This window comes from Mesoplodon densirostris, chromosome 4, assembly GCF_025265405.1.
Source record: "Mesoplodon densirostris isolate mMesDen1 chromosome 4, mMesDen1 primary haplotype, whole genome shotgun sequence".
In the NCBI taxonomy this organism is placed as follows: domain Eukaryota; kingdom Metazoa; phylum Chordata; class Mammalia; order Artiodactyla; family Ziphiidae; genus Mesoplodon; species Mesoplodon densirostris.
Window position 1 is genome coordinate 174,576,913 of NC_082664.1, and position 22,275 is coordinate 174,599,187.

At 43.5% G+C, this 22,275-nt stretch overlaps 1 protein-coding gene across 1 annotated transcript in view; it reads left to right on the plus strand.

Moving 5' to 3' along the window:
- GAD2 (glutamate decarboxylase 2) overlaps nt 1–22,275 on the plus strand; it is a 74,596-nt gene that overhangs the window by 37,795 nt on the left and 14,526 nt on the right. Inside the window, exons 9-12 of the mRNA XM_060095471.1 lie at nt 10,401–10,455; nt 11,816–11,932; nt 14,136–14,200; nt 20,880–20,958. Of these exons, the coding sequence (XP_059951454.1) occupies nt 10,401–10,455; nt 11,816–11,932; nt 14,136–14,200; nt 20,880–20,958 (316 nt within the window). The remainder of the gene's footprint in view (nt 1–10,400; nt 10,456–11,815; nt 11,933–14,135; nt 14,201–20,879; nt 20,959–22,275) is intronic.

The following is a 22,275-nucleotide window of genomic DNA, read 5'->3' on the forward strand; positions in this document are numbered from 1 at the left end:
ACTTACCAACATTTGTTTTTTCTTGTCTTTTTGACAATAGCTATCCTAATGAACTGTTAGGACGTAGCTAATAGTAACATGTAACTGTATGTGTTAGCATACAGTATTTGTTTTTCTCATTCTGACTTACTTCACTCTGTATGACAGACTCTAGGTCCATCCACCTCACTACAAATAACTCAATTTCATTTCTTTTTATGGCTGAGTAATATTCCATTGTATATATGTGCCACATCTTCTTTATCCATTCATCTGTCGATGGACACTTAGGTTGCTTCCATGTCCTGGCTATTGTAAATAGTGCTGCAACGAACATTGTGGTACATGACTCTTTATTTTTTTTTTAGTATTTTAACCACTTTTTTTAACATCTTTATTGGAATATAATTGCTTTACAATGGTCTGTTAGTTTCTGCTTTATAACAAAGTATATCAGCTATACATATACATATACCCCCATATCCCCTCCCTCTTGTGTCTCCCTCCCACCCTCCCTATCCCACCCCTCTAGGTGGAAACAGAGCACCGAGCTGATCTCCCTGTGCTTTGCAGCTGCTTCCCAATAGCTATGTATTTTACGTCTGGTAGTATTTATAAGTCCATGTCACTCTCTCACTTCATCCCAGCTTACCCTTCCCCCTCCCGGTGTCCTCAAGTCCATTCTCTACATCTGCGTCTTTATTCCTGTCCTGCCCCTAGGTTCTTCAGAACCACTTTTTTTTTATTCCATATATATGACTTAGCATATGGTATTTGTTTTTCTCTTTCTGACTTACTTCACTCTGTATGACAGTCTCTAGGTCCGTCTACCTCACTACAAATAACTCAATTTCGTTTCCTTTTATGGCTGAGTAATATTCCATTGTATATATGTGCCACATCTTCTTTATCCATTCATCTGTCGATGGACACTTAGGTTGCTTCCATGTCCTAGCTAGTAAATAGTGCTGCAATGAACATTGTGGTATGTTCTCTTTTTTTACTCTTTTTGAATTATGGTTTTCTCAGGGTATTTGCCCAGTAGTGGGATTGCTGTGTTGTATGGTAGTTCTATTTTTAGTTTTTTAAGGAACCTCCATACTGTTCTCTATAGTGGCTGTATCAATTTACATTCTCACCAACAGTGCAAGAGGGTTCCTTTTTCTCCACACCCTCTCCAGCATTTATTGTTCGTAGATTTTTTGATGATGGCCATTCTGACCATGTGAGGTGAGAGGTGATACCTCATTGTAGTTTTGATTTGCATTTCTCTAATGATTAGTGATGTCGGGTATCCTTTCATGTGTTTATTGGCAATCTGTATATCTTCTTTGGAGAAATGTCTATTTAGATCTTCTGCCCATTTTTGGATTGGGTTGTTTGTTTTTTTGATATTGTGCTGCATGAGCTGCTTGTAAATTTCGGAGATTAATCCTTTGTCAGTTGCTTCATTTGCAAATATTTTCTCCCATTCTGAGGGTTGTCTTTTCCTCTTGTTTATGGTTTCCTTTGCTGTGCAAAAGCTTTGAAGTTTCATTAGGTCCCATTTGTTTATTTTTGTTTTTATTTCCATTTCTCTAAGAGGTGGGTCAAATAGGATCTTGCTGTGATTTATGTCATAGAGTGTTCTGCCTATGTTTTCCTCTAAGAGTTTTATAGTGTCTGGCCTTACATTTAGGTCTTTAACCCATTTCGAGTTTATTTTTGCATATGGTGTTAGGGAATGTTCTAATTTCATTCTTTTACATGTAGCTGTCCAGTTTTCCCAGCACCACTTATTGAAGAGGCCGTCTTTTCTCCATTGTATATTCCCGCCTCCTTTATCAAAGATACGGTGACCATATGTGCGTGGGTTTACCTCTGGGCTTTCTATCCTGTTCCATTTATCTATATTTCTGTTTTTGTGCCAGTACCATATTGTCTTGATTACTGTAGCTTTGTAGTATAGTCTGAAGTCAGGGAGCCTAATTCCTCCAGCTCCGTTTTTCTTTCTCAAGATTCCTTTGGCTATTCGGGGTCTTTTGTGTTTCCATACAAATTGTGAAATTTTTTGTTCTAGTTCTGTGAAAAATGCCAGTGGTAGTTTGATAGGGATTGCATTGAATCTGTAGATTGCTTTGGGTAGTAGAGTCATTTTCACAAAGTTGATTCTTCCAATCCAAGAACATGGTATATCTCTCCCTCTGTTTGCATCATCTTTAATTTCTTTCATCAGTGTCTTATAGTTTTCTGCATACAGATCTTTTGTCTCCTTAGGTAGGTTTATTCCTAGGTACTTTATTCTTTTTGTTGCAGTGATAGATGGGAGTGTTTCCTTAATTTCTCTTTCAGAATTTTCATCATGAGTGTATAGGAATGCAAGAGATTTCTGTGCATTAATTTTGTATCCTGCTATTTTACCAAATTCATTGATTAGCTCTAGTAGTTTTCTGGTAGCATCTTCAGGATTCTCTATGTATAGTATCATGTCATCTGCAACAAGTGACGGTTTTACTTCTTCTTTCCCAATTTGGATTCCTTTTATTTCTTTTTCTTCTCTGATTGCTGTGGCTAAAAATTCCAAAACTATGTTGAATAATAGTCGTGAGAGTGGGTAACATGGCAGTGGCAAGCTGCACAGGCTCCCGGGAGGTGAGGTGTGGATAGTGACCTGTGCTTGCACACAGGCTTCTTGGTGGCTGCACCAGCAGCCTTAGCATCTCATGCCCATCTCTGGTGTCCACGCTGATAGCCGTGGCTCGTGCCCATCTCTGGAGCTCGTTTAGGTGGTGCTCTGAATCCCCTCTCCTCGCACACCCTGAAACAATGGTCTCTTGCCTCTTAGGCAGGTCCAGACTTTTTCCTGGACTCCCCCCTGGCTAGCTGTGGCTCACTAGCCCCCTTCAGGGTGTGTTCACACAGCCAACCCCAGTCCTCTCCCTGGGATCTGAGCTCCGAAGCCCGAGCCTCATCTCCCAGCCCCACCCGCCCCAGCGGGTGAGCAGACAAGCCTCTCAGGCTGGTGAGTGCCTGTCGGCAGCAATCCTCTGTGCGGGAATCTCTCCACTTTGCCCTCCGCTCCCCTGTTGCTGCACTCTCCTCCATGGCTCTGAAGTTTCCCCCCTCCCCACTCCCCATCTCTGCCAGTGAAGGTGCTTCCTAGTGTGTGGAAACCTTTCCTCCTTCACAGCTCCCTCCCTGAGGGGCAGGTCCCATCCCTATTCTTTTGTCTCTGTTTTTCCTTTTGCCCTACCCAGGTACATGGGGAGTTTCTTGCCTTTTGGGAAGTCTGAGGTCTTCTGCCAGCGTTCAGTAGGTGTTCTGTAGGAGTTGTTCGTCAGGTGGATGCATTTTTGATGTATCTGTGGGGAGGAAGGTGATCTCCACGTCTTACTCCTCTGCCATCTTGAAGGTGCCCCTCATCTTCTCCATTCTTAGCACATGTTAATATTCATCTCTTCAATTATTCTCATCCAGTTGTACCTTAGAATTATTTTTCCAGGTTCCCATTTCTTTGAAACTCATAAAGCTCTACATAGAATTATTTTGTAATATTAAAATACCTTTATAACCTTCTTTCTCATTTCAAATGTTATATTTTCTCTCTTTTTTATTAGACTAATCAGATATTTGTATATTCATTGATCTTTTCAATATATGAGCTTTTGAATTTATTAATTTGGTTTACTTTATAAAGTTTCTAAATCACTGAAAAAACTTGTCTCATGCTTTCTGCTTACGTTGTTTGTTATTTTCCTAGCTTCCTGAATGAAATATGTTTAGTTATTTTTAATTCCCTGTTACTTAATTTCAAAAGCATGTCAGGCTAAACGTTTTCCTCTGAGAATGATGTAGGGTGCTTCTCATATTTTTATATGTCCTATTCCCATGTCATTAATTTTTAATGTTCTGGAAGTGCAGTTTTGATTTCCTCTTTGACTCGAAAGTTATTTAGAATAGCCAAGCATGGTTTCTTACATGGTAAATTGAACTTCTTTTTTGGCCACGCCACAAGGTACATGGGATCTTAGTTCCCTGACCAGGGATTGAACCCATGCCCCCTGCATTGGAAGCACGGAGTCTTAACCACTGGACCACCAGGGAAGTCCTTTGAACTTCTTATCATGATCCTTTTCTTCTCTGTACCAACATGTCCAGGGAAGAGGAATGGCAGTTTGGGGAGGAGGAGGGGTGATGAGAGATCACCAGCATCCCTTCCTGCCCACACAGTTTCCCTCGTCATCTACTTCCCTCTCAGCCCCAATGTTAATTCCTAGTGGCAGCGATAAGGTTTCATATTTTCATATGAAAATAACTCTTTACTACATCATGGTTGGAGTCCTCAGTTGCCCATCACTCTAGGGAGTAAGTATAAGTCAGTGCTTTTGGAAAATGTAAATTTTTTTGTATAGTTGATTAACCATGATGTGTTAGTTTCAGGTGTACAGCAAAGTGATTCAGTTATACATATACATGTATCTATTCCTTTTCAAATTCTTTTAATTACTAGAATTAGACACAAAAATCACCAAAAACATCCTGTTCCCATATCCTGACCATAATGCCAAGGGATCCCATTGTGCATATTGGAAGACATATCTTAAAGGAGAAAAATACAGTTCATTATTATAAAGTTCTTTTCCCAAATCAAACTCTATTTTAAAGGGACCAAGGAAGTTCACTGTTTATAATTATGGCAAATTTTTTTTTGCAAAGGGCTTGGTTTTGTAATGCCAGTGCTTCCTGAATGACCTGTTTTGACTGCTGTTTATCATTTTATCTTACGAGCCCTTCCTAGGATAAGTTATCCCATGGGTAGCAGCCATGAGGACACACACGGAGCTCTTTTCCCCAAGGTAGTCCCCGAGAATGTTTTACCGTATAACTCCTGCAACATTTTTTTTCCAAGTCAATCCACACAAATTGTCAAGTCACCACACAGTCCAGGCAATTTGAAAATTCACTTCAGTCCATGAATTCCCCTTGCTTAATCTACATTACAATCAATGTTAAAGAAATAGTCTTGCTAAGCACTGACTAGTTAAAAAACAAAAACAAAAAACTAGCAGGTTTCTGTTACTCCTGTAGCCTTTGGGGGCTACAAAGAACAATATCATCTAAGGATGATAGAGTGATAAGTTTTAGCGGGAGGGTCTGTGTTTTTCTTATTTTACTAATCAGTACCAACAGCAATAAGAACTAGGATCAAGGAACTACTCAGTCCAGGGGGCTTCCAAGAAACCATAGTGGAAATACTACCTACATCATTACAATCCTAGGACTCAACCTGAAAGGTTTCTTGTTAAGTCAAGGTAGCAGGCATTTTTTAAATAAACCCCATAAATGCTTCGGAAGACATTTATTGTGCAGCACTGAGAACCCTGGGATCTGATGTCAGAATACAGCTCTAAGTTTGAAATCTGCCCCTACTAACTGTGTGGCATCCTGCAAGTCACACGATGCTAGTACTACTAGTGATAACAATGAGACTAACATGCACTGACTGCTTACTATATGCTAGGCAGGGTTTTATACTTAGTGCTTTACAGTGTTTGATATTTACTGTGTCATTCAATCCTCATGTAAACCTTGTGAGGGAAGTACTAGTAATATCAATTTATAAATGAGTAAACAGAGGAACTGAATTCTTCAAATACACCCAAGTAGCATAGGGTCTGGAGTGGAAACCTGGTTACTGTCTCCACATTCCAAGCTTTTAGCCACATTCGTCCGCGTCGATGAGCCTTAGTTTCCTTATCTGCAGAGTAAGGACAGTAAAAATGCTCTTGCGGGGTTGGCATGAGTGGCAAAGATCAGGAGTAAGGCATAGTACAGGGACTGCTTCTAAAACTGGTAATTCGTTATCACTGCGGGGGCTGCTGCTATCAACAGTGGTCGTAACATTAGTCAATTTCTAACGCGAAGGATCACGCGTCCTTTCTTCTTTGCACACAAATCTCTGTGAACAGAGCCAAGCTCTAAGCACTTAGGAAAGGTTGGTAGAATTATTATAGTTCAGCAGGGCCAAGGATCAGGGTCACCAAAGGCTCAGGCACCCGATTTGTGACCGTTTGGTTGCCTGCCCAGAGATCTACATTCCCCAGTAACGTGCTTCTTTTGGTAAGATCGTTTTTCCCATCAGAGCCACGGGAAGATAGCCATGCATGTGGGTCCAAAGTCCGCACACGGGGTAATCTGTGCCTTTTGCTTCTTTCCACAAAGAGAAGGCTCTTCCAGCTGGCAGCTCTAGCTGGCAGTGTGGGATTTTGCCCAGGCAACTTCATGAAGTTATCTGACCCTACAGCATCACATGAATCTTTTTTAATTTTCTTTTTTTAAATTTATTGAGGTATCATTGGTTTATCGTATTTATAAAAGTTTTACGTGTACAAGGTAAGGTTTTGACTTCCGTATACATGACGGTGAGAGCATCATATGAATTTTTAAAGACTGTCACAAAATCAAGAATCTCCGTACAAAACAGCCACATCCGAAGCAGCGGTCTGGTTCAACAGTCCTCACCTTAATGGCAGTTCTTTCTTAAACACTAACACCTAACAGAGAGATCATCGCAAAGCATCAGTCACAGCTTAATTGGGCCCTTAAAGGCTGCATGGGTAAGCATAAGAGATATGCAGTTTTGCTATGGAAATACCTCTAGACCAGACATATGTGATGCAACGGCTGTCATCCAAAGCTGCCCTGCACCAAGACATGCTGGTCTGGAAAAGCCAGGACTGCCAGACAGCTTCTGATCCTCAGAGGAGCCTGCTGGGTGTCACCCAGCTGTCTGTCCCCCCACAGCCCATGGGCAGGCGGGGATGCACAATGCCACTTCCGCACCTCGCTGCCCTACAGCCGAGATGGCTCAAAACCCTGGGTCCTGTGGAAAGTGCTTGGCTAATGTGTTACACAATTATTGAAATACCTACCAGGCGAAAACTTCCATTTCTAAGGCAGTGTTTCTCAACATGTGGACCTCGGTCTGCCTGTATCACCATCTCCTTGTTAGAAACACAGATTGCTATGCGTGTTTGTCTATTGACTTGTCTCTGTCTCCCTTGTTAGCATGTAAGCCCTGGAGAGTAAAAGCTGGCCTGTTTACCCTGGTGCCCCATACCCCTAACAGTGTTTGGTGTATAATGAGACCTCAATAAATTAATTTGTAGAATGAATTGATTCCGGGGCCCTACACCTGACCTCCTGAATCAAAATCCCTAAGAGCAGGGCCAAGGAATATACATGTGAAAGACATACACAGATGACTTTTATGCATGCTAAATTTTACAAACCATTGTTGTAAAGTAATTCATCCAATTCTAATTGGAGAGATGAAAAGTTTTGTCTCCAGGGGCCCCCATACTAGCGGTCTTGTCAGTCTCTAAGGTAAAGTGAACATATTAATATAATCCTAGGGTGAAACTTTTTCCTTCTACTCACATACCTCCAACAGATGTCAATCGGCCACCCACAGTGTGCCAGGCTCTGGGTTCCTAAGTGGACAAAACAAATACGGGCTTGGACGGCCAAATGCCTGGCAAAGTCTGGAGCCTACCTGTTAAGAGCACACCCAGAGCTTTCCACTCTGCAAGAAGCGAACACTTGGACTTGATTATTGGACAAGGGTGTCCCTTCTCCCTGCCCTGATATGGAAATGGGACAGACTGTATGTTCATTACTGTTTTCCCGGCAGGTTTGAATGACACCTCCGATCCATGAAAGCCAGATATTATCTCAAAGGATTTATCTTATGTTAAAAGACAATAACCTTTCTAAAGAGGTTTCCTATATGTTTGGCCCTTTGAGTTTGTTCTGGAAGCTTGGCATTTTCTTTCTAGGTAAAGCCAGCCTTTACCTGATCCTGGGCTGTCATACAGGTGACTGTCTTGTCCTGTTTCCTCATTTAAAAAATGAGACAATTAGACTAGAAAGAGGTCTAGAGTCCCTTGCAATTCTGACGTCCCCTAATCTGTTACTTCTCCATGAGGTCTTACTGCCTGGGCTTCACAAAGTATCCAGATGTGATTAGTGAGCAAATAGTGATTGTCAGGCCAGTCTCCCCAAAACTCTCCAAGGCAGAGAAGGTTAGTTGTGGTAGACTAGGTAACATTTGGGACTTGCAAACAATTTCTGAGAATTCTCTCTCTCAGTTTTTATGTTTGCCTACAAAAATACTACGGCAATTTTAATGCACTTAAAACTTGATGTAAAAGGTAAATATAAGACCTGAATGTCCTCTGAAATTTGAACTTTTTGTTTCTGTCATGGTGGAGCAAGGTGTTTTAGCCCAGCCAGATCTAGGAGAGGCTGAAAAATCACAGCTTTGAGGGATGCTCCCAAGCCAAGCTGTGAAGTATAGGGAGACACATAGGGCATGGAAGGGCCTCCAGAGCCCTTTCCCCGACCCCCCGCCCCAAAGCCTGCCCTTCCATTCCCTCTGCCCTCCTTCAGAGGCCCATCTCACAGAAGTTCCCCAAAGGTGGGCTGCTCTGAATTAGAGTCATACCCTCAGCACCAAATATAATGCCCTTTGTTCCATTGCAGCCCAACTGACTAATCACTGGTGATGTGTCCATTGCCATTGCCAGGTAATTGCCTTTTAACTACCTTTCTTTGGAAAACAGCCTCACAAAACTCAGTGGTTCTCCATGCTTTCAGACCCAATGTCTACTTTATATGCCAACTATTATGTAATACCTTCTTTGTTAGCCTGAAATGAAAATTGTAGAAAATATAACTTACCTACTCACTGTGCCCAAATTATTTTTATGAAAAGGAGCAAGGTTAGGGGCTTCCCTGGTGGCACAGTGGTTAAGAATCCACCTGCCAATGCAGGGGACATGGGTTCAAGCCCTTGCCCGGGAGGATCCCACATGCTGCGGAGCAGCTAAGCCCGTGCGCCACAACTACTGAGCCTGCGCTCTAGAGCCCACGAGCCACAACTACTGAGCTCGCGTGCCGCAGCTACGGAAGCCTGCACACCTAGAGCCAGTGCTCCGCAGCAAGAGAAGCCACAAAAATGAGAAGCCCGCGCACCGCAACAAAGAGTAGCCCCTGCTCGCCGCAACTAGAGAAAGCCTGCACAGCAATGAAGACCCAACACAGCCAAAAATAAATAAATAAAATAAATAAATAAATTTTTTAAAAAAAGGAGCACGGTTAGAGAAGTAGTTTATAATAAGACAACATATTTCAATAGGTAAAGCTTAAGTGAGAGCACACTAGAAGCTCTAATGGAGTAGCCCAAATGCTAGCCCTGTGTCTAAATCTATATCTACCTAAAATCACAAGGACCACCACAAATGACTGGAGCTAGTGACACATTCCAAAACCTCACTTACTGTCCCCTAAATGCCAGTAGCTTCCCCAACCATTTATTGTGACAAACGCCTCCCCATCATTTATTTTTCCAAATTGTCTTCTACAAACCTAGATCAATGGCCCAGGTGTGAAAAGTTTAGCCAGTTTAGCAATGTCAAGAGAGCTATTTTAGTTTAAAGAATAGTTCACAGCCTCCAGTAACATGCAGCTACTCTGTCCTTTGCTTGTTTTTTTTTTTTCCCAAAATCTTGGGGTAGGAATGTCATAATGCATAGTGACCATCTCAACAATAAAAGCTAACATTTATGGAATACTTCCCATACGCCAAGCACTTAAAAAATTTTTTTGCATTTATTAAGTCATTTAATCCTCATAACTCCATAATACGCACAGGGAAATTCAGTAACTTGACTAAGATCACACATCTAGCCACATCTAACTTCTTGTAGAAATCAACTCCTTTGATTATTATAATAGTGAGGTTTTTTTTTAACATCTTTATTGGAGAATAGTGAGGTTTTATAGTAAGCAAAGTACTATCTGTGTTTCTATTTTAGGAAAGAAACATTTCAGAGATGAAAGGATGTTTCTTTCTCCAATGCCTGTCTGCCTGTTTGACATTTGAGTCCATGAGTTCTTGGCCTGCTTTGTGCTTTTAGCCCTTGGAATGTAATTAGGTAGCTTTTGACAATATTTTCATCCAAATGATTCAGAGCGGATTTTCTCTTCTTGGCGTTTCATCTCTATGTGAAATTGCAGGTCCATTCACTGGAAGATTTGGAATGCAAATCTTTTTCTGAACTCTGCTTTCATTGCCAAAAGTCTTGCTCCAAAGCAGGTTTGTTTTAATCGAATTAAGAAATGACCTAAAAAGCAGGCTCTGTGCAGAGTGGAGAGACGTGTGGACAGTGAGGTCGGGCATCTCCTAAACGTGTCAGAAATTACAGTCCAGCATCATTCAGGGAGGAAATACCTTTCTTTCTGGAAACAACCGAGGAGTTGTTCTAACTGATCATTATTATCAATGATTTAAGGTTGGACTTCTACCCTCCTGCGGCTCCTTGTAAAGACAACAAAGGAAATTATTCGAAGCAAACTTGATATACTTATTTTCCTTTCAGGGGGAAAATGATCGCATCTGATCTTGAAAGAAGGATCCTTGAAGCCAAACAAAAAGTAAGTTTTTGAAGGGAGCCTTATCCAGCCCATAACAAGCTGACGGTATGTATTTCTGTTTCCATCCAGTAGAGAACACATTTTTGTTTTATTTTTAAAAGAGAATATGGAATTTTGCATTGTCATTACTTATTTCTCTGAGTGATAGGCTCTGCTTTGAAAAAGTCTAAGTTACTGAATAAATACCATACACAGTGATACTGTAACAGTTTCCAAAGGATTTTTCTTCCCATGTGATGAGGATTGGCGTTAAACAGACACATTGGAAAGACCGTATTCACAAGGGGAAAATCTCAGGAAGCTAATTTAGCATATGGGAGTTACTGTGTGTGGTTATTTGAAAAGGGCCCATATTTCCTGCCTAGACACATGCTGATGTGTTGGCCCTTCAAACACCTTATTTTTCAGGAAGCAATTCAGTACTTGTTTTTAGAAGGGACAATTTCTGAAGACCTGCTAAAAATTCCTACAAAGCTCTAGGAAGTCATTTACATCCCTGGATGGTTCACAGGCCAGAGCTTTTAGTAGATCTAATCTACAGTTCTTAGTTCAACGATATAACACACGAATTGTACTATTAGGATCTCAGGAATAATTATTAATTTTCATATGCCCTTTTCCCCCCTACAAAGTGGCAGCCGCATCCTTTCCCCTTGTCCTGGTACTGGAACCACTTCTAGTCACATAAACCTTTGCTGCCACCTAAAGACTGACTCTGTAACGTCAGGTTCCATCATGAATTTGAGGCATTCCTGGGCCATCTTTCAGCAGTGGCCTATTATTTCTATCAATTTTCATTTAGCCACGGCCAGACAGACTGAGCCAACTTAGACAGATAAAAGTCATGGCTTACTGTTTAGCCCCAGGTGAAGCCTCTCCTCTGAGACTCCAAATAGGAATAATGGGCTGGTCAGAGTTCTTCCCTTTGTCCTCTTGACTGCTCACTCTGGAAGATTTATTACATTCAGAGGCCCTGTTATGAAAAAGGAAGATTAGAAAAGTAAACGGGGGTGGGGTAGGGAAGGACAGAAAGTCTCCCTGGAATATATCAGTGGTTTGTGGGGCACCACGAAGCTTACTCACCTCTGAGTCCAATGTAGTCTCTTCTGAGAACCAGAAGTCTGTTCTCATAAGGCAACTGGCAGGGCCAACAGAATGGCCTGGAGAACCTAGACCCTGGAAAACGAGCCTCATTCCTACTAGGCTTCAAGGTGTGTAACCCTCCTGATGGTTCCAAAAATGCAGACGTGTATGATAGGAGGAGAATGTCCACTGTTTTTTTTAATGAGCTTTTTAAAAGAATCCTTTGACCAGCCCCCCCCCCCATTTTACAATATTTGGGGCTCTCTCATTTGCGCAGGGATTTGTCCCTTTCCTTGTGAGTGCCACGGCTGGGACCACCGTGTATGGAGCATTCGATCCCCTGTTAGCTGTTGCTGACATTTGCAAAAAGTATAAGATCTGGATGCACGTGGATGTAAGTATCCCGTAGGGACTGCCGCTAAAATGTCCTTGCACATTTTTTCACCTGGAGCTCATGGAATGAAATGTATTCTCTCTATGTTTTTACTTTAGGAGTTTATTTTCAGGATGGTGATAGTTAAGCTTTTAAAAAATCACAGAGACAAAGTAGTACACAACTCACACTGTACATAACATTCGCTGGAAGCAGTCTGAGGCTGATTATGCCTTAACTTTCCCAACAGGATAATATTCTTATTTCTATGACCAGGACCTGAGCTGGGCACTTAGTTCTCAATTCATTGGACCATAATGTCCAAGGAGGAATATGGCCTATGTACACACACACACAGTACACACATGCAAAGCTTACTTCCCTATGAGAATGGTCCAAAGAATAAATAGGAGTTGCATTTATATAGCAAATCCAATGGATGAAAAAATTCAGCTCAAGTCAGAGACTAGTATAATCAAAGAGGAAAGCAGACTTGACAACTTGCTATGAAATATGAATCCAAATTTCCAATTTTTTATCTTGGTCAGCTAGTAAGATAAACTATATATGAGATGTTTTGACTGCAGGGTTAGTCACAGCAAAAAATAATGGAGATGCGCCCATCAAGACATTTCCAAATGAAAAAAAATGTCAACTTTCAGAAGGACAGATTAAAGGGATTAAAGTTTAGACTGGTATGACTCCAAGTGTGGCTCCAAGATCAGCTGCTCTCTGCAAACTGTTTAGGACCCACCATGAGATAAGGAAACAGTGCCAGATCATCTCTACACACAATGCTTGGTTCAGCTGATGTGTTTTCCATTGTGAGACTTTCTCGACGCAGGAAGCATAAGTTGATTTACATTCTGGTGCAAGAGGCTTATGTTATATAGAGTAGACTGTTTTGAGTAGATCATTTTGGCTTTATAGTAAGCATTCAGACCAAATTAATTCCTCTTTCTTCATGAGCAGAAAACCTCCAGAGGCTACGTTATGTAAATTTCCATTACCCCAGAGTTATCCTGCACCGCAATTTCCAGTCTTCTTTTCCTTCCCTGATTCACAGTGTGAGTTGTTCTTTAGCCTACCAGAGACCCCTTTATTTCACACATGAAGACACTGGGAAAAGGTTGACAGACCCAAGTACCATCAGTGACCTGGGTCTTGGAACTGGAGAGCCTATGAAACCTCACTAGCTGATTCAGGAAGAGGATTATCCTGACAGCTTTAAAAGCAGCAATGTGTGTCCCAAGCCAGCGGGCAGTAGGCTCTCCTCTAGAATTTCTACTTAAAATAGAAGTTGGAGATGTTTTAACCAGTTGTATTAGCTTTCTTTGAAACATATCAAATTTACCACTCATTATCCTTACTGTTTATAATTCTATAATTAAACTGGAAAAAAATCTTAAAATATTACACATTTGGAAAACTGGATAATTTTTCAAAGTGTTAAAGGACTGAAATTACAACAAAGAAAAGAATGCAATTATACCCAGTTTTTTTCTTTAAAATTATCCCAGGATTATTTTTACACCCAAAGAATGTTAACATTTTCCAATGAATCTCCATCTTTACATCTGATCTTTGAAGGAGATCATTACACCAATTCAAATCTTCAAACTTGAGTACAAATTTTTAAAGGAGCACATTCTTTATTGCTCAACTAATTGGCTGATACAAATCTTGCCTGCTTGCATTTTTTTTTTTTTTTTGGCTATTAGTTTTGTTTTGGCTTTTGGTTTATCTTATCCAAAATTACACATCAGTAAAATAGGCTTGGAAGGTGTCTCCTCCCCCTGGAATCATGCAGACTTGTCAAAAAGAGTTTTCCTTGCAACTTGAAAGCAGTTTAAAGGGTCCCAGCCCACCTTATCTACTCTAAACTGTGGAGATACTAGGGTTTCTAGTTCTGAGATTATGAGCCTCACTAAGACTGTAAGACTGAGTGGTGGTGATGGGTTGGGGGAGGATCTTTCTCCTTCTCATGTAGACTGAGGAAATGTTTGGCTCTTTACATCCATAGAAGTCTGAGGTGGAGCCCGAGACCTTAGAATAGCCCCCCAATTTAACCTTTGGAAGTCTAGTGGCCAGTCTCCAAGTTACCTGGGGTTGAGGCTGTACCTTTCACCCTATGCAATGCTTGCTGTTCCAGAAGACACCAAACTCTAGAAATCCAGGCAATTAAAAACACTGCCTTTTTTTTTGTATGCTCTCCCTTTTCCAGGCAGCTTGGGGTGGGGGATTACTGATGTCCCGGAAACACAAGTGGAAACTGAGCGGCGTGGAGAGGTACACACATTTTTCTTGTTAACAACCTAAAGTGTGAAAGCTGAATGTGAAAAGCAAATTACACCCAATTTCCAGGAACTGTTGGTGTACAGATGAGCCCATTCTGTGCAGTACCTGTGTGCCTTATGTGCTCATGTATGCATGAATATTATGTGTAGACAACGAAGAAATTAAATCCCATACCAAGTGACCCAAGTGGAATGTTTCTCAAACATAGAGATTCCTAACTGGCCTCCATGGTTGGCCAGAGGACTCAGGAATGACCTTCCTGGGATCTCTGAACCAACTACCAAAACTGTTTAAAACTTCAGGCCGTCCACTGTTTTCTAGGGAGATATACAGATTTCACGTTTCATGAGAGGATAATATCCACTGCTTTAAAGAAACCAATAAATAATTTTGTGAAGCAAATCAGCACATTGTAATTTATCAGCGTTGAAAGAGGAGTTTGGGGTTTAACATGGTCCCTTTACTTACAGTGAAACCTGCTTGTGATAACATCATCTGATAGTTTCATCCCCATAATAATGTTTCTGGTGTAGCTCTGTTTGATGCTGCAAAGCACCTTTTATTCAGAGACTAAGCAGTAGACCATTGAGAAAAGCTGCAAAGTACAAAGGAAATAATTTTTGATTAGTGTAAAGCCTACTCAGGGCCAAAGGAAAAAGGAAAAGAATTACAGAATGCAAAATCAGCCTCAGCCTTTAGTTCTGGCCCACGTGCAGAGGGAGCTCAGAGTTCCTGGTTCTCCCCTCACAACATGGCAGGTCAAGGACAGTGGTGAGCTCGGACACTCCGGGCAACTGAGAAAGCCTGGATTCATCCAGGGCTGCCCGCTGCCCACTGTGCCCTGCCCAGTAGCCAGATGCTGCCCAGGAAGAGTTTCCCCCTGGCTCTGCCTCTGGACATCTTGGCACAATTTCTGTAGAAGAGAGGCAGGTGGAGCTCAGAAGCATCTGGAAGCACTGGGCAGGCAGGGCAGCCGGGCCAGAATGAATGGCAGGGTGGGCTGTGTGACATCCAGGCCCACCCACATGTAGAGAAGCCGTGGGTGCGGAAGGAGGGCAGAGGCAAAGTCTGGGGCACTCTGCCGCAGTAGCAGAAAGAAGGCTGGACAGGCCAGCCCAGGCCCAGGTCGGCAGGGTTATGTCTGTGAGTCTGCTGCCTGCCCTCTGACTGTAGGTGTCAGTTCAGGTGTGAGTGGATGAGGACAGGCACGGCCCCTTCCCAGAGGGAGCCAGCTTTAGGTCTCTGCCTCTGGTCCATTGGGCTGAATTCCTTTTTTCATGAAGATCCGCCTGAAACCAGAAGCTTAAGGACGAGGCAGTGAGCTAAACAGTGAGAGAGAATGAAGAAGAGAGAACCATTCGGAAGGTCCCTGTTCAGAGGATCAGAACAAGAATTCAATTGACGTGCTATTGAGAGAAGTGGCCTGGACACAGAACCTTCTCATCTTTGAGTCCCTTTAAATTGAGCAGCCCAAAAAGTGAGAGGCTGTTACCGTACCTTTCACACCAGCTGTGACTCCAAGTGCTGATGGCCAGCCATGGAGCCCCCTCGACCAATGATTACCTGAAAGCTCACTAACTCACCTACCCTGGGCCTTGGAAAGATAAACACCGATGTGCTTTTGTACTAAAGACTAAAGACTTTTGGAGCAAAGCTTAGAACATTCGTCATGGGACATAGCGGCCTCTCTAATTGCCACAATTCTTGAAACTGTGTTGTAAGTAAATCTACTAAGTGGAAAAACCAAACAGGAAGTCTTTTTTAAAAACGAGGGACTGTCGGGACTTCCCTGGCGGTCCAGTGATTAGGACTCCGAGCTTCCACTGCAGGGGGCACGAGTTCGATCCTTGGTCGGGGGGTTTGAGCTGAACCAAAAGCTCAGCCATCCATTGGTCTGAGAGAATCCATGTCAGTGACTCATCAGCAGCAGGCACACTTTCTTTGGTGAATAAGCTTGTAAGGCCACGGGACACCCCCGGCCGTAATGTGCATGGACACACGTTTAGGAAAGAAATTTGCCTCACTTGAGATGTTACATTTTTCCAAGCACTAGGACTCTCTCTAAGGTGGAGGAAATCTGTGGTTGATTCCTGTCGCCAAATCCAGAGGTGCACCAGTGGTCACAGGGATCCCAGAGTACCGTCCTCGTAACAAAATGACACAAGCACCCGGAGCCCTGCCTGGCATCCCCTTCGAGAGCCAACCCAGTTCTCAGAAAGCACCCTTCTTCCCTGAAAACAGTGTCAAGCTATTTAGGGATGCTGTGGCTGAGAGAGTGCCGGGAGCCCTGGCACTCCAGAGCATGTCTCTGGGTACTGTAAGGGACCCTTCTTTAATCCCTCCTGGCAGCAGGCTGCTGTGTATCTGGAAGAGCCCGTTGTTGTGGTCCACTCTCAAGACTTTCTGGCCAAGCTGAAGGTTCCAGCACAGATTCTGCCGAATTACCGATTATTACTCTCACTCCCACTCCTGAAACTCGGTTACCGGACCTCTGTCACAGGCAAGCCACATCGCAAGGCACAGTGCGGGCACAAAGTCAAGTACGACACGAAGCCTATCTTCAAAAGGTTTCGAATCTAGTAGGGAGACTGCAATCAACCGTGGATTACAATTCAAGGCAGAGGAATTAAAGGCTCAAGAGACGGATCATTCCTTCTAACCAGGGTTATTAGAGGAGAGGAAGCCTTCCCCCGGGGGCGGGCAGTGGAGCCTCATCAGGCAGAAGCAGAAGACGGGCGTGAAGGTGAAGAGGTGGGGCACGGGGCTTCGAGAGGATCCTTGGCGATAGTTCAGACAGGTCTGCTTGGAGACTGAGATGGATTCATGGCAGTGACCAGGGAGCTAGTGGAGGCTCCAGAAGAAGTCCTGCCCAGTGAGTCTCAGCGGACGGCCTGGCCGCAGAGCCAAGTCCAGATCACCGTAAACCCCTGAGCTGAGCATCACTGCTGTGTGAGCCATTATTACGCACGGAGAAAGTTCTATTTCTCAGGTTGGGGAGAAAACCAGGAAAGGCCCTGCCGTAGCAGCCATAGTGCGGGTCCGAGGAGAGGAGTGGCATTACCCGTGCTTTGGAAGGGCTCCTCTGGCTTCAAGAGGAGAAGGAGGCCAGGACTGGCTAGAAGCTACTGGGCATATCACACAGGTCCAGGTGCAGGAGGTAGCGGAGGGGAGAGAAGCTGCGGGTGGGAACCACAGCAGCCGCAGCAGCAGCAGCAAGGGCAAGGAGGCCATGAACCCAGGAGAGTTGCTTTATCGGGGGCAGGATGCACGGTCAGAGACCTGCTCTTCAGTGTAATTTAAAGAACCGCTGCTTCTGCTTCCTTTACTTGCTTCTGAACTATCTTGGGTGTGTATATAGAGAAGTCACACTGCAGTTACACTAAGAACACCAGGTGTTACAGATGCTGAAGCACGATTTGCATCTAATGCTTTTTTTTTTTTTTTGCCTTGCTGTACTTTCCAATATTTTAGGAAATTCCAGAGAGTTTCCTCTTTGACAGATTTTACAGTTTTGTATATCATATTGAAAAGCGTGAGGGACAGTTTTTTTGGGTACGTCTTTGATTGAGCTAACTTTAGCTTGTTGCATATAAAAGACCTTTCTCAAAGGTGTTTTGCATCAAGAGTCTACCACCATCATTCTGGGAGTATATCAAAACTGCCTGGGGAACTTTTTCAATATGCATATACCAGTCACATCCCAAGGACACATTGCAGACTCTCCAAGGTTTTGAGTGAATACCTGTGGCATTAGGTCATGGTTCGAGCAAGGACCCTGTGTAGACAGGCAATGGCTTGAATCCCACTTGCTGGTTGTGTACCCTTGGGCAAGGTGTCTCTCCATCTTTAAAACTTGTACAATAACAGTAGGTACCTCACAGGGTTACTGTTGTATGGATTAGATAAACTAATCCATCTGAATCAATTAGAGCAGTGCCTGTCAATAGTAAATACATAGTCAATGTAGTTAGCGTGTGAATACTGAAAATTTTCCAAATGATTCTCATACACACACACACACACACACAATCTAGCACCAAAGTACTACAGAATAAAGTGCTTTATACAGAATTAAAAAAAAAAAACTGCAAGGGGTGATATCAGTAGAGGGGAAAAAAGAGAATGAAACCAAAAACACTAAGGTTTGGGAGCTGGACGCTTGGGAGGAAACGGGTGCGAGGAATCGAGGTCCAGGATAGAGGAGAGAGGGAAGATCTGAAGGATGAGGAGGGAGCAAGTTAACGAGTTCACTTGGGATCGTCTGAGTTTGAGGTGCCAGTGAGGGCACTGGGATATGTCACGAAACGGCCCTAGGGGGCTCAGCTCTCTCCGACTTTCGGAAAATCACAGAGGACTGAATCCCACGGCAAAACATTTTGAAATGAACCCGAGGCTGTTTTTTCCCAAATTGCTAACATTTCTCCAGTAAACTAATGCCCCGTCTTTGAATCACTCTGTGCATCTTTTTGCACCTTTATGAGGCAGCCCCTCTGAGAGAATTCAGTGACCGGTCGGTGTGAGTCTTGGCAGCTTCTAGTCTAGAAAGACAAATGGGCCGCTGCAGGGAAATAAACACCCTCAGTCAGAGCTGTGGAGAACAGCTATTTTCTTCTCCATCAGGTGCCATTACTGAGAAAGCTGCGTTTCATCAGGATCAGGCATCTAGCTATAGAATATTATAGAGTGTACAGAATGACAGTGTATGTGTGCCCAGCGTCACAAAGCTCGTGAATGATAGAGTTGAAATCAGTAGCAAGAGCCAACCTTATTTGACGTTTACTGTGTGTTGGACACAGTTATAAGCCCTTTACCCAAACAATTTACCATTATTCTCCTTTTAGAGACAAGGAAATCAAGGCACAGAGAGGTTAAGTAACCTGCTTAAGGTCGCACAGCTAGGAAGTGATAGAAGCTGAATACAAACTCGAGCTCCCCTCCCTTAATCACTATTTTCCTACAGCTCAGAGCCCAGGTTTCTTGACTCCGGGGTCATTCTAAAGAGCAAGGAGAGGTTTTCCTAGAAGGAGCTTTTCAATATCAGTTTTTTTAAAAAAATTATTATTCCTGAAGTCTTTTAGTCCACCATGCAGGGGTGTAGCCATCTGGCCATGAACTGCCTTCACTTCTTTCCCTGATTCCAACACATCTGACAGCCAGTGTCAAAGCTAAAGAAAGACCAGACAATGAGCTGGACTATTCATCCCTTCAGATAAGATCCCCAGGCCAGTAAGTGTTCTCTGACTGGCCAGTGATGACCGCCATTCATCAACTCGATGAATGGGATCTTTCCCAGCATCTCATTTCTTCCCAAGGTTGTCACACCTTGAGTGCCGGGAACAGGGTGAGCCCCAGTCTGTTGCTCAGCCAGGAGAGGGCCAGCAGCGTGCAGCACCCTGGAGACAGCTGCCACGGATGGTCCTACTGCTTTCCTTCCTCCCATGAGTCTGTTTATGCCAAGGTCGCGTTCCCGAGGCTCTTCCTCAAGGATTCTCTGTCTCTCAGAAGACATGCGCAGAGACTCCTGTGAAGAGAGCAGCTGCTTTCCCGGGAGCTGGGGGAGGAGGGGTTTGGAAGAGCACAGCAGGGAGTTGAAGAAGGCTGCAGAGACCCTACTTGATCGGCCTTAAAAAATAAGTGGGATTTAACCAAGTGAAGCAACAGGAGATGACATTCTAGGAAGAGGAAATAGCACTAGGAGACCCAGGAGCATGAGAATAGAATTTCCTGAGAACAAAACATACTTTGGTGTGATGGAGAGTGGTACGGCAAACTGACAAGACTCAAGACTGGCCCCGTGGCCTGGGGTCACCTGTGTGGATACCGTGAGCCATACCCCGCAGTTTGGAATTTAGGCCAGAGGCAAAAGGAAAGAGAAGAGGGCCGTAAACAGAGCTAGAAAATAACTATGGTACCGGGTGGAGGATGAAATGGAAACCAAGCATCAGTTAAGACAATATATCCAGATTAAAGGAATAATAACAATTATTATTATTAAAGGACTCTGTACCAGGACTATGGTTTAGGCTTTTCAAATAGCATAAACCCCTGAGCTGAGAATCGCTATTACTGATGGGAGAGCATTCTATTTATCAAGTACGTTGGGACAAAATAGATTGAAGGCTGCTGTAGGAGCCGTAGCTCATCTCCCCCGCGGTCCAGAAGGATATCTCTGGATGAGACAAGAGATGGAAGCAGGGGATGAGCTAGAAGCTGTTACGAAAGGACACATTTGAGGCATTTGGTAATTGACTAGGAATAAGGGGGAACTAGGTTGGGAAGAGAACAAAGTTCAGCTGCGGAATGAGCAAGTGCTCTGAGCTCCAGGACAGGGCTGTTGTGTCAGAAGCAGGGACACTGGAGGCACATGAGAGCCCCTGCCTGGTGCCCGGCTCCATGGTGACCACAGGAGGGACCCTGGACTGGATGATCCCAGTCACTCAGAGAGGTCCTCAGACCACCATGGAGGCTGAATGGAGATACTAGCCCTCACCTACTGTCTCTGCAGACAAAGAAAAAGTTGCAGATTGAAGAGTCCACTTCTCGTTGTGTACATTAATGTCATGCTGGAGTCTGAGCAACAGTGCCAAGAACCTTGAGCTCTGTTGCCCATCGCAGGGTCCTCTGTGCCCGTCACGGGTGCCACCCTCTTATCGTGATTTCTTTCCTTTAGGGCCAACTCTGTGACATGGAATCCACACAAGATGATGGGCGTCCCTTTGCAGTGCTCCGCTCTCCTGGTTAGGGAAGAGGTACGTCTGTCCTGACTCGTGGCCCGGTCCGTAGGTGGGGTTGTATAGAGTAAATGTGTGTAGGGACAAAACCAGCATGATTTCACAGGCTGGAACAGTGAGCCGCATCCATAAAAAGGGGAGATTGTTAATTAGGATAATTGTAAGGTCCTGCCTTTCTGTCCAAATATAGGATGTTGTGTTTTGATGAGACAAGACAGGCGTGTTCCATGAATGGCTAAATTGTTGTACTTGTGAAAAAGGCGTAGGACATTAGGTTGTACTCTGCAGGGTCAACGGTGGGTCAAGAGAGAAATACCATTCAAAAAATAGTAATGGGATAAAAGAGGTGGAGCTTCAGGATGAGGGAGGTGGCAGTTCCCCACTGTCCTTTGGTTAAACCACACCTGGAGTGGTTGGCTTAGGTTAGTGTCAAATCATACAGGGAACCCCATCAAGCTAGAGCTCGAACAGTGAGGAACATTAGTTAACAGGGAAGAGAGGTGGTTCAAGGAACTAAAGATGTTTCATCTAAAAAAAAGTTAATTTAAAGGGCTGAGAGGAAGGAAGCCTTTGCAGCATAAATGTCTCAAGTGGGAGAGATTCGTTTTTGCTGACGCTTCAGGGAGCTGGGTTAGTAACACTGGATGGTACAGCTTTGGTGGTAAAATCAGAATTACCATGATTTGAGGCCTGACTTGGGATCAATAAAAGGAATGCTTTTCTAAAAATTAAGCTGCCCAACCGGTAATGAATTACTTATGTAGGAATAAATTCATCATCAGGGGAGGTGACTGAATGGACATTGGGCAAACACTTATTAGGAAGAGGACAGAGAGATAGAAGGGGAAGGAATAGGAACTTCCCTGGAGATCCAGTGGTTAAGACTCGGTGCTTCCCCTGCAGGAGACATGGGTTTGACCCATGTTAGTTCGGGGAACTAAGATCCCGCATGCCTTGTGGTGTAGCCAAAAAAAAGGGGGGGAGGGGAAGGAATGCTATAAGATGATATTAAGTATTCTGTGTTAAGAGAGTTCTCGGTTTTCAAAAAGCTTGGGATATATTAGCTTAAAGAGTTAAAAACAAGTTTCATTACTTCAGGGCATATCAGAGCCTTCAGTTGCTGACATATATTATAAATATCTAAAAAGAAGGTATTTATGACAGTTTCCAAAGTGTACTTGACCAGGGGAATTTCTTGGACGGCAACTGTTTTACAGCCAGCAGCTATTCACGTATTTTAAATTTATTTATTTATTTATTTATTTTTGGCTGTGTTGGGTCTTCGTTTCTGTGCAAGGGCTCTCTCTAGTTGTGGCAAGCAGAGGCCACTCTTCA